General features: G+C 40.9%; 2 protein-coding genes across 3 annotated transcripts; both read left to right on the forward strand.

Moving 5' to 3' along the window:
- Nucleotides 1-24: 24 nt before the first annotated feature.
- On the forward strand, nt 25-4,048 carry LOC140546148 (calcium homeostasis modulator protein 5-like). The gene is made up of 2 exons (XM_072669323.1): nt 25-816; nt 1,323-4,048. Exons 1-2 carry the CDS (start codon nt 247-249, stop codon nt 1,701-1,703), a joined length of 951 nt encoding a protein of 316 aa, XP_072525424.1. The 5' UTR covers nt 25-246; the 3' UTR covers nt 1,704-4,048.
- A 2,922-nt stretch (nt 4,049-6,970) lies between these two features.
- rwdd1 (RWD domain containing 1) lies at nt 6,971-10,597 on the forward strand. 2 transcript variants are annotated; one of them, XM_072669460.1, is made up of 7 exons: nt 6,971-7,181; nt 7,636-7,701; nt 8,170-8,300; nt 8,566-8,709; nt 9,412-9,541; nt 9,937-9,999; nt 10,319-10,597. In XM_072669460.1, the coding sequence occupies exons 1-7, from the start codon at nt 7,109-7,111 to the stop codon at nt 10,429-10,431; spliced, it is 720 nt and encodes a 239-aa protein (XP_072525561.1). In that variant the 5' UTR covers nt 6,971-7,108; the 3' UTR covers nt 10,432-10,597. The 2 variants fall into 2 exon arrangements, with proteins under 2 accessions (XP_072525561.1, XP_072525560.1); XM_072669459.1 differs by having other exon boundaries at nt 6,977-7,181; nt 9,409-9,541.
- Nucleotides 10,598-10,934: the final 337 nt, after the last annotated feature.

The raw sequence follows: 10,934 nt of genomic DNA on the forward strand, positions 1-10,934 counted from the left end.
GGTGGGGTTAGCTAGCAGTGAAAAGAGAGAGAGAGAGGGGGATATATGTGGGCAGCGAAGGAGAAAAATCAGTGGAGAAAGACAAAAACAAAGAAGAGCGCGAGGAACGTGTGGACATATCTCAGAAGATCTACACCGGGTTGTGGGTTACGGCCAACAGAGGTGTGAACAAAGAGACTCTACAGTTTTGCCCACCAACATCTACTCATCTGAGAAGAACTTCTGTACATATTTCAAATCTTTTTGATGTTGGTCGCTGCCTTAAAGCCCACAATGGATTCCTTCAACACTGTGCTGCGCTTTCTGACAAATCAGAAAACCACCATCGGCTATGGAGTCATGGCCATTGCCACCATTGGTGGGGAAAGGATTTTTTCACTTTTTTCCTTCCAGTGTCCGTGTAACACTCAACAGAACTTCACTTATGGTATGACGTACCTGCTTGGGCCTGCTGTGGTGCTGCTGACAGTGGGTCTATTCCTTAGTACGGGCCTGTGGCGCCTCTATACAGGCTGCTGTTTGAACCCCATGAAGCTGTGCCCCAAGGGAAACTGCATAGGATGTGCATCCATTTTCCTGAAGGTCCTGGTGGGCGCTCTGGTGCCTCCCATCATGTGGTTGAGCGTGGCCCTGCTTAACGGAACCTTCTACGAGTGTGCAGTCAGTGGGCTGGAGGATAAAATGATCACTGACCTTTTCTGTAAGTTCAGGAACAGCACTTGCAAGGAGGAGTTGGCCAAGGTGCCATGCAAAACGTCCAATTTACCTGCAGCCGAGACCAACGAGCTCCTGCTAATGCTCAGAGCGCAGTCCCAGGTGAGTGCACTTCATTTGCATGTACATGTAGAGAAGAGAAATATATAATACAATGTGAAAATCTTTCGTAAAGATCTGTAGAGCTGTTTAGGTACAGGGGTTTCTAATAAAGTGGCCAGTGAGTGGGAGCACAAGGTATGGGTTTCTAATAAAGTGGTCAGCAAGTGGAAGCACAAGAAAGGGGTTTCTAATAAAGTGGTCAGCAAGTGGAAGCACAAGCAAGAGATTTCTAATAAAGTGGCCAATGAGTAGAAGCACATGGTAGGTGTTTCTAATAAAGTGGTCAGTGAGTGGAAGCACAAGGTAGGGGTTTCTAATAAAGTGGTCAGGAGTGGAAGCACAAGGTAGGGGTTTCTAATAAAGTGGTCAGGAGTGGAAGCACAAGGTAGGGGTTTCTAATAAAGTGGTCAGGAGTGGAAGCACAAGGTAGGGGTTTCTAATAAAGTGGTCAGTGAGTGGAAGCACAAGGTAGGGGTTTCTAATAAAGTGTTTATTTGTGATTTCAGATCCTGGGCTGGATCCTCATTATAACATCAGTTCTGACTGGGCTGATTGGGACCTGTTACAAAAACTGCCGCTCTCAGGTGAGTTACCTACAGCTCACCTTCTGGAAGATATACATGCAAAAAGAAAAGGAGAAGTTCGACTCATTCGCAGACGACTATGCCACCAAGCTGGCAGAGCGGAACCTGAAGAGCTTCTTTGAGAATCAGGATCCGGAACCTTTCCCTTTTCCCAATCACACGGCCTGGGAGCAGGTCTCGGCTGTGTACACGTTCAATCACAGCGAGCAGTGCTACAGCACCCTGCAGAGATACGTGGAGCGGCCTGATCGAGATTACAGCACAGAGAAGACCCCGCTGCAAATGGAGCACAGCCTAGAGTAAAGACAAATGGCAGAGGCATGAGTGGGTTGCTTTAAAGGGTGCCCACCTGAGTGCCACTTATAGCTTTTGTGTGGGTTCATGTCCCAAAACAGCCATAATTGATCTTTTTTACAGCCCTTTTTAACAGGCTGTTTTTTTGTACAGTGCCTTTAAGGCTGATTCACCTTATTATTGGATGTCCTCAGGGATGTGGTAAAAAATAACCTTTAAACACTATTTTAGTTTCCCCCTTATGTTCCCTTAGCTCTGCTACAGTCAAATGGAAACATGTCCATGGCTGTGACATCACAGTCATGATGAATTCTGATTAAGTTTGTTTTTGCAACATTTTTCCTCCATGTATGGACCTGGTATGGACTGAATGTTTATTGTAAAAAATGGATCTTCGAGGATTTCAAACATGCATCCGGAGACTCTAGATTAGATTCACGACCAGAGATTTACAATTCGACTTAAACCCTCTTTCAGATTGGATCGGTTTCTCTGATGTTTACATGTCTCCTCAGTGATCTCTTGCATCTGGGAGGCTGAACAAGTTATACAATGTCACTTGAATACATTTACAACAGCTGTGTTCAAACAATCAAAGAGACACTGGTCCCAACTAGCGGACAAAATCTGTTTCATTCTGACATGAGGTGACATCTGCCTGGAAAAACACAGAGAAGTGAATCTGCACCCAGATACTCAACTCAGACTCGCACCTATGGACCCAAAGCTCGTACACAGAGACTTGACTCAAACTTGCTTTTAGAGACTTGACTCATGCCAGCTTTACACCAAACGACTTTTCAAGCGATTTCATCGTTTTTCGGCAAAATGTTGGAATAAAATCCAGCGAATCTTGCTAGAGTTGTAGTGCGCACCTGTCATCTCTATCGTTTGGTGCAAGGTGGTCAGGATAGCTGTCTTAACTCTTTTTCTTGTCTTGACGTTCTGATGAAATCAACCATGTTTAATATTATCACATGTTTTTAGTCTGGGCTCATGCTCATCATTACATGACTATTATGAGAAACTAATAGGTGAGCCTTCTCCAACACTAAACAGAAAGCAGCAAAGCAGGAACATACTTTTTTCTGAATAAATTCTTGCACACAAGGGCAGCTGTGGCCAAAAGTTTCTGTTTCTACTCCATTGTTCAACAATTTCTCTTCTTGTACATTTTCACCAGGAGCATGATTGCAAACAGCAAGATAGATCTTAGTCTTTGCAAAATCAAAGTCTTTTCGGTCTTTTAGTCACAGACTATGATTGTGGCCTCCCCAGAGTCTCTTTCATGTCTCACCTACCTTCTAGAGATGTCCCTGTAGCTGCTTTGCTGCTTCCTGTTTGGTGCTGGGGTCTAAAAACTTCTATTAAACATGGTTTATTTTATGAGAACATCCAACTGAATGAAAACTGAGTTAAGACAGAATTCGCTTAACAATTGTTTGGTTTTAGGGCCGACATTAGTCCAGCATGCAGAGACTTGAGACTCTACACTGTCATAAACATGGAGTAAAGTACATAGTTAAAGCAACCGCACTGAAACCTGAATTTTACCTGTACTTATGTTTGAATTCCAAACATGTCTTGGCTGAATCAACTACATTTATATAAAATCTGTGAAAACTGTGTTATTTGTTATTAACTGTACCCGTAATTGTAACAGAATAATTTGCCTTTGGAAGTATAGGTGCTACACTATTAAGAAATAATATGTACATATATCCTCATTCTAAACTAAAATATTTTAAAATGCTTAAATAATATTTCATTTCCGTTTGTCTGCCTTAAAAAGCTAAGTCTGTACACAAAAAAAGAGCTGCCTAACCTTACAGGCTTTTGCTGCATATCTTTACACTATCAGTGATACTGTGGGTGACTGCAGTGTGTGCTTGTTTTTTTTGCAAAAGCAATGTTAACCTGAGAGAAGATTGAAATGGCTTGAATTGGCTATTAGCTTGTCAATAGTGGGACACATTGTGAGAGTTATGATTAGTGTAAAAAGAGTGACTGTGAGAATAAAAAGATTAGGCCTTTGAGGTCTGATTTTACCTTGTACTTCTGTTTTTGTATGTAACAAAAAACAGTTTCCGTTTTCAGGCCTATACTTCAATATGAGGTTGACGCAACTGCCCACTAGCTTCTATTATAAGAAAAAAAACAAAAAACAACAAAGATGGGGCTGAAGCAACTGCCTATTGACTTTCTATAGTAGATGTTTTTCAGTTTTCGGTTATCTTATGCAGCAAATAAAGACAAAACACTCGAATGTTCCTTCAAAGTTTACAGCTGCATGTTGAGACACACACACATCTGTGACTAAATAACTTGTGCCTGCAGATCCTGTGAATTTGGCTTTTATTGCGACATTTAACAGCAGAATGAGCCATGAGTGTTTATTTCATTCCTAATCTGATATGCATCCAGACTGCATCTCAGAATGCTTCTGAACAGCTGGACGTTGTTTTTGTTTTCAGGAAAAGACTAATAAACCACTAATAAACACACTGATTGCAAAAAATGTTTGCAATCCAAAATTACACGGTCATTTTTTAAAATGAATGAGTTCAGCTGCTTTAAGGTGACTGACAAAGTAGGTCACACAGCATAGAAAAGCACTGATCCATAAAGCAGGGGCACTCTGGAGCAGCCGTGAACATTTAGGGCCAGGGTCACTGTGCACTACAGGGGTAAATAGCCCCTCTGTGGGGAAGTGGAGCTGTGTTCTTTGGCACGATGGAAATCCAGTCAATACCTTTGGGATGAGTTTGAGTGGCTAACAACAACTAACAACATCTTTTGACCTCACTGATGCTCTCACTCCTGGGGCTAAATACTATCAAATCATCTTCAAATCCTCCACCATCTGGTGTACAGTTACTGTAGCAAAGAACGACAAACTTCCTATGAACACTCTGGTTTCTATGTGTGACAAAGTTATTGAACTGAAATTCTGGGCTGCTCTGAGTGGCTCTTCTTTAGTGCTTTGGTCACTGGTCTCAGTCGAGGAAGCAGCTAGCCACAAGTTTCTATAATGCAGCCGGCGCACAGACAGGAAACCCAGAGGAGGTTTACAACCACATAAAGGAAGGAAATGCAGACTTTGATATGAGGGTACTTGTTTCCGTCAGCAAAGAGACAACTTTTCACATTAAGAGTAAACTGTGAGTGTGCAGATTCTTAAGGTTGCTAAATGTTGTTGCATGTATGTTAGGGATTTAAAGAATTTGAACTGCAGTGGGCGCATTTGTATTTGCATGTAGTTGTAGTAATACCAAACAATCAGCACTCAGTAGCAGTAATGTCAACCAATCAGCACTCAATAATAGAGATGCCAACCAATCAGCACCCAGTAGCAGAAGTTGCCAAATAATCAACCTTCAATAACAGGAATGCCAACTAATCAGCACCAAGTAACGGAAATGCCAACCAATCAGCACTCAGTAACGGAAATGCCAACCAGTCAGCACTCAGTAACAGAAATGCCAACCAATCAGCACTCAGTAACGGAAATGCCAACCAGTCAGCACACTTAGCAGCAATGTAAATCAACATTCAGTAACAGTTATACCAACCAATCAACATTCAGTAGCAGTTATACCAACCAATCAGCATTCAGTAGAAGTGCCAACCAATCAGCACCCAATAGCAGAAGTTGCCAACCAATCAGCACTCAGTAACAGAAATGCCAACCAGTCAGCACACTTAGCAGCAATGTAAATCAACATTCAGTAGCAGTTATACCAACCAATCAACATTCAGTAGCAGTTATACCAACCAATCAACATTCAGTAGCAGTTATACCAACCAATCAGCACCCAATAGCAGAAGTTGCCAACCAATCAGCACTCAGTAGCAGTAATGGCAACCAATCAGCACTCAGTAACAGAAATGGCAACCAATCAGCACCCAGTAGCAGAAGTTGCCAACCAATCAGAACTCAGTAGCAGTAATGGCAACCAATCAGCACTCAATAACAGGAATGCCAAGCAATCAGCACTCAGTAGCAGTAATGCCAACCAGGCAGCACCCAGTAGTAGAAGTTGCAAACTAATCAGCCTTCAATAACAGGAATGCAAACTAATCAGCACCCAGTAGCAGAAGTTGCCAATTAATCAGCACTCAATAATAGAAATGCCAACCAATCAGCACTCAGTAACAGAAATGCCAACCAATCAGCACTCAATAATAGAAATGCCAACCAATCAGCACCCAGTAACAGAAATGCCAACCAATCAGCACTCAGTAACAGAAATGCCAACCATTTAGCACTCAGTAACAGAAATGCCAACCAATCAGCACCCAGTAGTAGAAGTTGCCAACTAATCAGCATTCAGTAGAAGTGTCAACCAATCAGCACCCAGTAGCAGTAATGCCAACCAATCAGCACTCACTAACAGAAATGGCAATCAATTAGCACTCTTTGGCAGCAATGTAAACAATCAACATTCAGTAGCAGTAATACCAACCAATCAGCATTCAGTAGAAGAAGTGCCAACCAATCAGCACCCAGTAGCAGAAGTTGCCAACTAATCAGCACTCAGTAACATGAATGCCAACTAATCAGCACTCAGTAGCAGTAATACCAACCAATCAACACTCAACTGTTTATACAGTCATTGGTTTAAACTGTTTAACGCAGTTCAGTAGGTTACTAAAATATTATACTATTTTATTACATTTACAGATGCAGTGTTTGTATGATTGCACAATGACACAAACAGATTTTTAATCCGTTAGCAAATATTTTCCTATAGAGAAATAAATGAACCAGACAGTCGTAGAAAGTTTTAAACGTGACCAGCTGATGGCGTCGTTTTGCACTTACCCTCGCCACAGTGCAAAATGCCCACGTGTGCCCTAACTAGGACACCTAGCTAGGGCGTTGAATGGCTTGAATTGGGTTCTAGTTATCTAGCTATGTCATAAGGGCGTAAACTTTAGTTATTTAAGATAACCTCTTACTGGTTACATTTCCCTCACTATTGCAATATAAAAATATGTTGTGCAAATTATTTTATTGGCGTTAGCAAAAGGGAGATGGCTAGACTGTGTGCTAAATTTGCAAGCTAGCTAGTGCTATCTAGCAATGCATATACATGCATTGTGGCTTCGGCTAACGAAATAAAATGCATACATATTTTTTATTGTTTAACGCCGCTTTGTAGAGGTTGCAATCCTTCAAAATTCAGAAAAGTAGTAGTCTATGAAGAACAGATTTTTTTTAGCAGACAAAACTAAAATCTTGTAGTGTACACTTAAAGTAAGCCCCTAAACGTTTGTGCTGGGATCCGGTTGCAGTCGCAGGCAATAGAAGTCGATACGGGACAACGTCGATTGTAGCCTCTCTTAGCTCACAAGCACGTTTTTGTCCGTTGGTCAAAGCGGGGCTGGTGGATGGACAGCAGGGAAATAAAATGACCGACTACGGAGAGGAGCAGCGGAACGAGCTGGAGGCGATAGAGTCCATTTATCCTGACTCGTTCACAGGTTAGATTGTACAGTTGTAATGTTCGTGTTAGCTAAGGCACACTAGCTCTGCTGGCTCTCCCACTCTTCCCTACTGGAGTGCCAGACAAGCGGCTTGAGCTTTCGTAACCTGGTTAAGTTTGATATGTTGTTAAATATGAGTAGAGTATATTTTAAAACGTTATAAATACTAACAGGTTATTCCTATGACTGTTGTATGTAGCTAGCTAGCTGTAGGTAACGTAGTTGCCAGTGTTGTAGTAGCTGAAAAGTGATTGTTGAAATTTTCCGTTCCACCTTAACTGGTGCAGTGGTTCGTTAGCTAGCTAGCTACATGTAACTGCTGCACCATTTAAGGTGGAACGGAAAATTCTAAAAAGAGCCTGTTAATGTGGCAGCTAACGATGAGACAGTTCTATCACGTTGTACGCTATTTATTCAGTTAATCGTTGTAAATGTTTTCTCCTCTCTCCAGTTCTCTCTGAAGAGCCCACAAGCTTCACAATCACAGTCACCTCAGACGCTGGAGAAAACGACGAGAGTAAGTCAATTGCCAAAGGTCCTGGTAACCGTCCTGACCTGCACATTTTCTACTTAAATTACTCCCTAAACCAACACATTTACCTGGTCCAGATCATAAGGTCGGGTTTATTTAGGAATTGTAGACTATATGTCGATATTACGTATCATGAAGTTTAACACTGTGTCCACCCACTGTCCGCTCTATTAGACACTCCTAGGTGTTCACACACTTCAGCAGCACTGCTGTGTCAGATCCAGTCATACCAGCGTAACACACAAACACACCACCACCATGCCAGTGTCACTGCAGTGCTGAGCATGACCCACCACCCAAATAATATCTGCTCTGTGGTTATATTGTGGGGTCCTGCCCATTGAAGAACAGTGTGAAAGTGGGATAACAAAGTATGCAGAGATACAGATGGGCTACAGTTTGCAGGGTGCCCCTTTCCTTTTTGTTATCTGTATTTCTGTCTCTCTCTCTCAGCGGTTCAGGTGACGTTAAAGTTCACCTATGTGGAAAAATACCCAGATGAGCTCCCACTTTGGGAGATCGATTCCCAAGAAAACCTTGAGGATTCGGACACGGAGGACATCCTGACGCTTTTAAAGCAACAGGTATGTTTTTCAAGCACATGAACATACATAACATGTGGCGTGATGATAAAGCTTCATCCAGTACCTTTGGGATGAGCTGTAGTGTCGAAACTAATCATCCAACATCAGTACCAGACCTCACTGATGCTGAAATTCTCTTCACAGCAATGTTCCAACATCTAGCGTAACGCAGGGAGCAGTGGAGCTGCATTCTCTTGAGCTTAATAGACATAAACACATTTGTTCTATTACAGTTACAATGAGTTGGGTTTCTGTTGTTCTGTAGGCAGAAGAAAATCTGGGCATGGTCATGATCTTCACGCTGGTGACTGCTGTGCAGGAGAAACTTAACGAAATAGTCGACCAGATGAAGAGCAGAAGAGAAGAAGAGACTAGGAGGCGAGAGAGGGAGGCTGAAGAGGCAGAGAAAGTAAAGTTCTTACAGCTCTCCTCAATTAATGACCAAATGCACCAGAATGAAGGAGGATTATTTACTGCTTTGTTTATAATAGTAGTGGTATCAAATAATAAAAAAATGATAATGTGTAATGATACACATGTTTTTAGGTATGGTATGATTTCCTGTTCTGAGAAAGATTTGAGTCAATATTATTTTAGATACTAAAGTTGTGTTGATCCCATTGAGCTATTCAGTGCTGCCCTCTAACTAAATAACCCCCCAGAATAACAGCCTCTAAAACAGGGGTCATTAGAAGTCCAGCACAGGGTTCATCCGTTCTCACCCCTTTTTGGAAAGCTGCTTTCAGATTTATAGGTTTGATCATTGGTTGTAATAACACTAATACTAGTAATAACTGTTATTACTACTGTTATGAAATATATGAAATAAGTACACTTTAAGATATAATTCAATTCAACTTTGTCATTAAACTAGTACAGGGTTGTACATTATAACGGAAGATGTGCTGAGATAGTAGATAGTAGAAACACTAGTGCAAACACTAATTGCAGTCAGTATTTATTTATTGCATAAACAGTAACTGCAGGTTAGGGGTAGAATTTAAAGTGTAAACAGTTTCTCCATCAGGTAAGAAAAAATGAAATGGTGTGGTTAGTTTTTGAGCCACTAGTTAAATCTAGGACTTAATCTTTCTATTTCTCCTTTCAGCAGGCCTTCCAGGGAACTGTGGTCACGATAGAGAATTTCCTGTCATGGAAGGCGCAATTCGAGCAGGAGATGGCGGAACTGAAGAGGAAAAAACAGAAGGAGGAGGAGCAGTCTGGAAAGAATAAACTCACAGGTAATCCACTCTATTTTACGTAACTACTTTCAGTACTTTAGAACTAGTTTGATTGTTTACAGTCCTATCAGAATATTATGACCACCTCTGGTTTGGAATGGCAAATAAAAAAAGCATTGGAAAATGTCAGAATCTTTGTGACATCTTCTTAATATCCAGAATGAATGTCTAACATTTAATGTCCAGAAATAAAGCTATATGAAGTTAAAATTCATTTGTTTTGTTTGTTTTTTACTATAAACACATTTGACTTTAGCTTTGTTAAAAAAAAACCCTTCTATTCCACCCCATATAAGTTGTTATTAAATAATATAACTGTTTACTAATAATAGCTAATTGATTAAGTAATTAGTGAGTCAAGAGTATGAACTGTAACCTGTTTTGTTCTGTTGCAGGAAAGCAGCTGTTTGAGAGGGATCATAACCTTGACACCTCAGATATCCAGTTTCTGGAGGACGGTGAGGGGCTTCAGCATTTTATCAGGGAACATGGAGTTAAATGTTAAAAATGGAGCTATGAGACATTAGCATGGTGCTAACTGATATTCTTTAGCCCATGTTTATAGAGAAGTGAGTTGTACCGTGATAAACACAAACAAGTCTATAAGAGATTACACCTGAACACCTCCATCTGGTTTGTAGTGTATATGATTGTTAGCAACATTTGCTTTATAGCTTCAGTTATTAAATTAAATTTGATCTTTCAACAAACTGTCACTTTAAGGCCACTGTACAGAGATGCTGGTGGTAAATCTGGTTGTGTGTTGTCCACTTGCAGGTGGGAACAGTGTGGAAGTGGACGAGTCTCTCTTCCAGGACATGGATGATTTGGACCTGGATGAAGATGATCCTGATTTTGACCCACTGGACCTGGGCAGTGATGAGGACTAAATTGGTCAAAAGGGCCAGGCTGGGAGTGGACACAAATGACTGTTCAGACTCCAGGCTCACCCTGCTCTCATAAACTGTTTTTCCAGGCTGCTGCCTATATTACCAAAACTGTTGATTTTTATTTTTTTTCATTTCTACCATAATGTCATTAAATCCCATCAGTTGAGTTGGCGTTGCTTGGCTGGCTTTTCACATTGTTTCGGTTTATTTTGATATGCTCACAGCAGCCACTAATATTTGAAATGAGAATACAGCTGGGAGTGATTTTACTGTTATCTGAATTCTGAACACAGCTAATCCCCTGCCAAAAGAATTAAGTTGTATTAAAACAATTTGCCAAAAAAATTAAGTTTCAGGATTGCTGGACTGTATAGAAAATGCTCCTGAAAACACATTGCTGATTAAGCCTATAGCAACTTAGCCCTGTATATTCTAAATTATTCAGCATACATAGGCCTGTCACAATTAATTTAATGTTTTGTACAATATATACATAGCCTCAA

The sequence above is a fragment of the Salminus brasiliensis genome, chromosome 23 (assembly GCF_030463535.1).
Source record: "Salminus brasiliensis chromosome 23, fSalBra1.hap2, whole genome shotgun sequence".
NCBI classification, from domain to species: domain Eukaryota; kingdom Metazoa; phylum Chordata; class Actinopteri; order Characiformes; family Bryconidae; genus Salminus; species Salminus brasiliensis.

Coding starts and splice junctions, on each gene's coding strand:
- rwdd1 (XM_072669459.1), top strand. CDS start 7,109: ATGACCGACTACGGAGAGGAGCAGCGGAACGAGCTGGAGGCGATAGAG. Junction 8,301..8,565: donor TGACGCTTTTAAAGCAACAG/GTATGTTTTTCA, acceptor GTTGTTCTGTAG/GCAGAAGAAAATCTGGGCAT. Junction 8,710..9,408: donor AGGCTGAAGAGGCAGAGAAA/GTAAAGTTCTTA, acceptor TTCTCCTTTCAG/CAGGCCTTCCAGGGAACTGT.
- LOC140546148 (XM_072669323.1), top strand. CDS start 247: ATGTTGGTCGCTGCCTTAAAGCCCACAATGGATTCCTTCAACACTGTG. Junction 817..1,322: donor TGCTCAGAGCGCAGTCCCAG/GTGAGTGCACTT, acceptor TTGTGATTTCAG/ATCCTGGGCTGGATCCTCAT.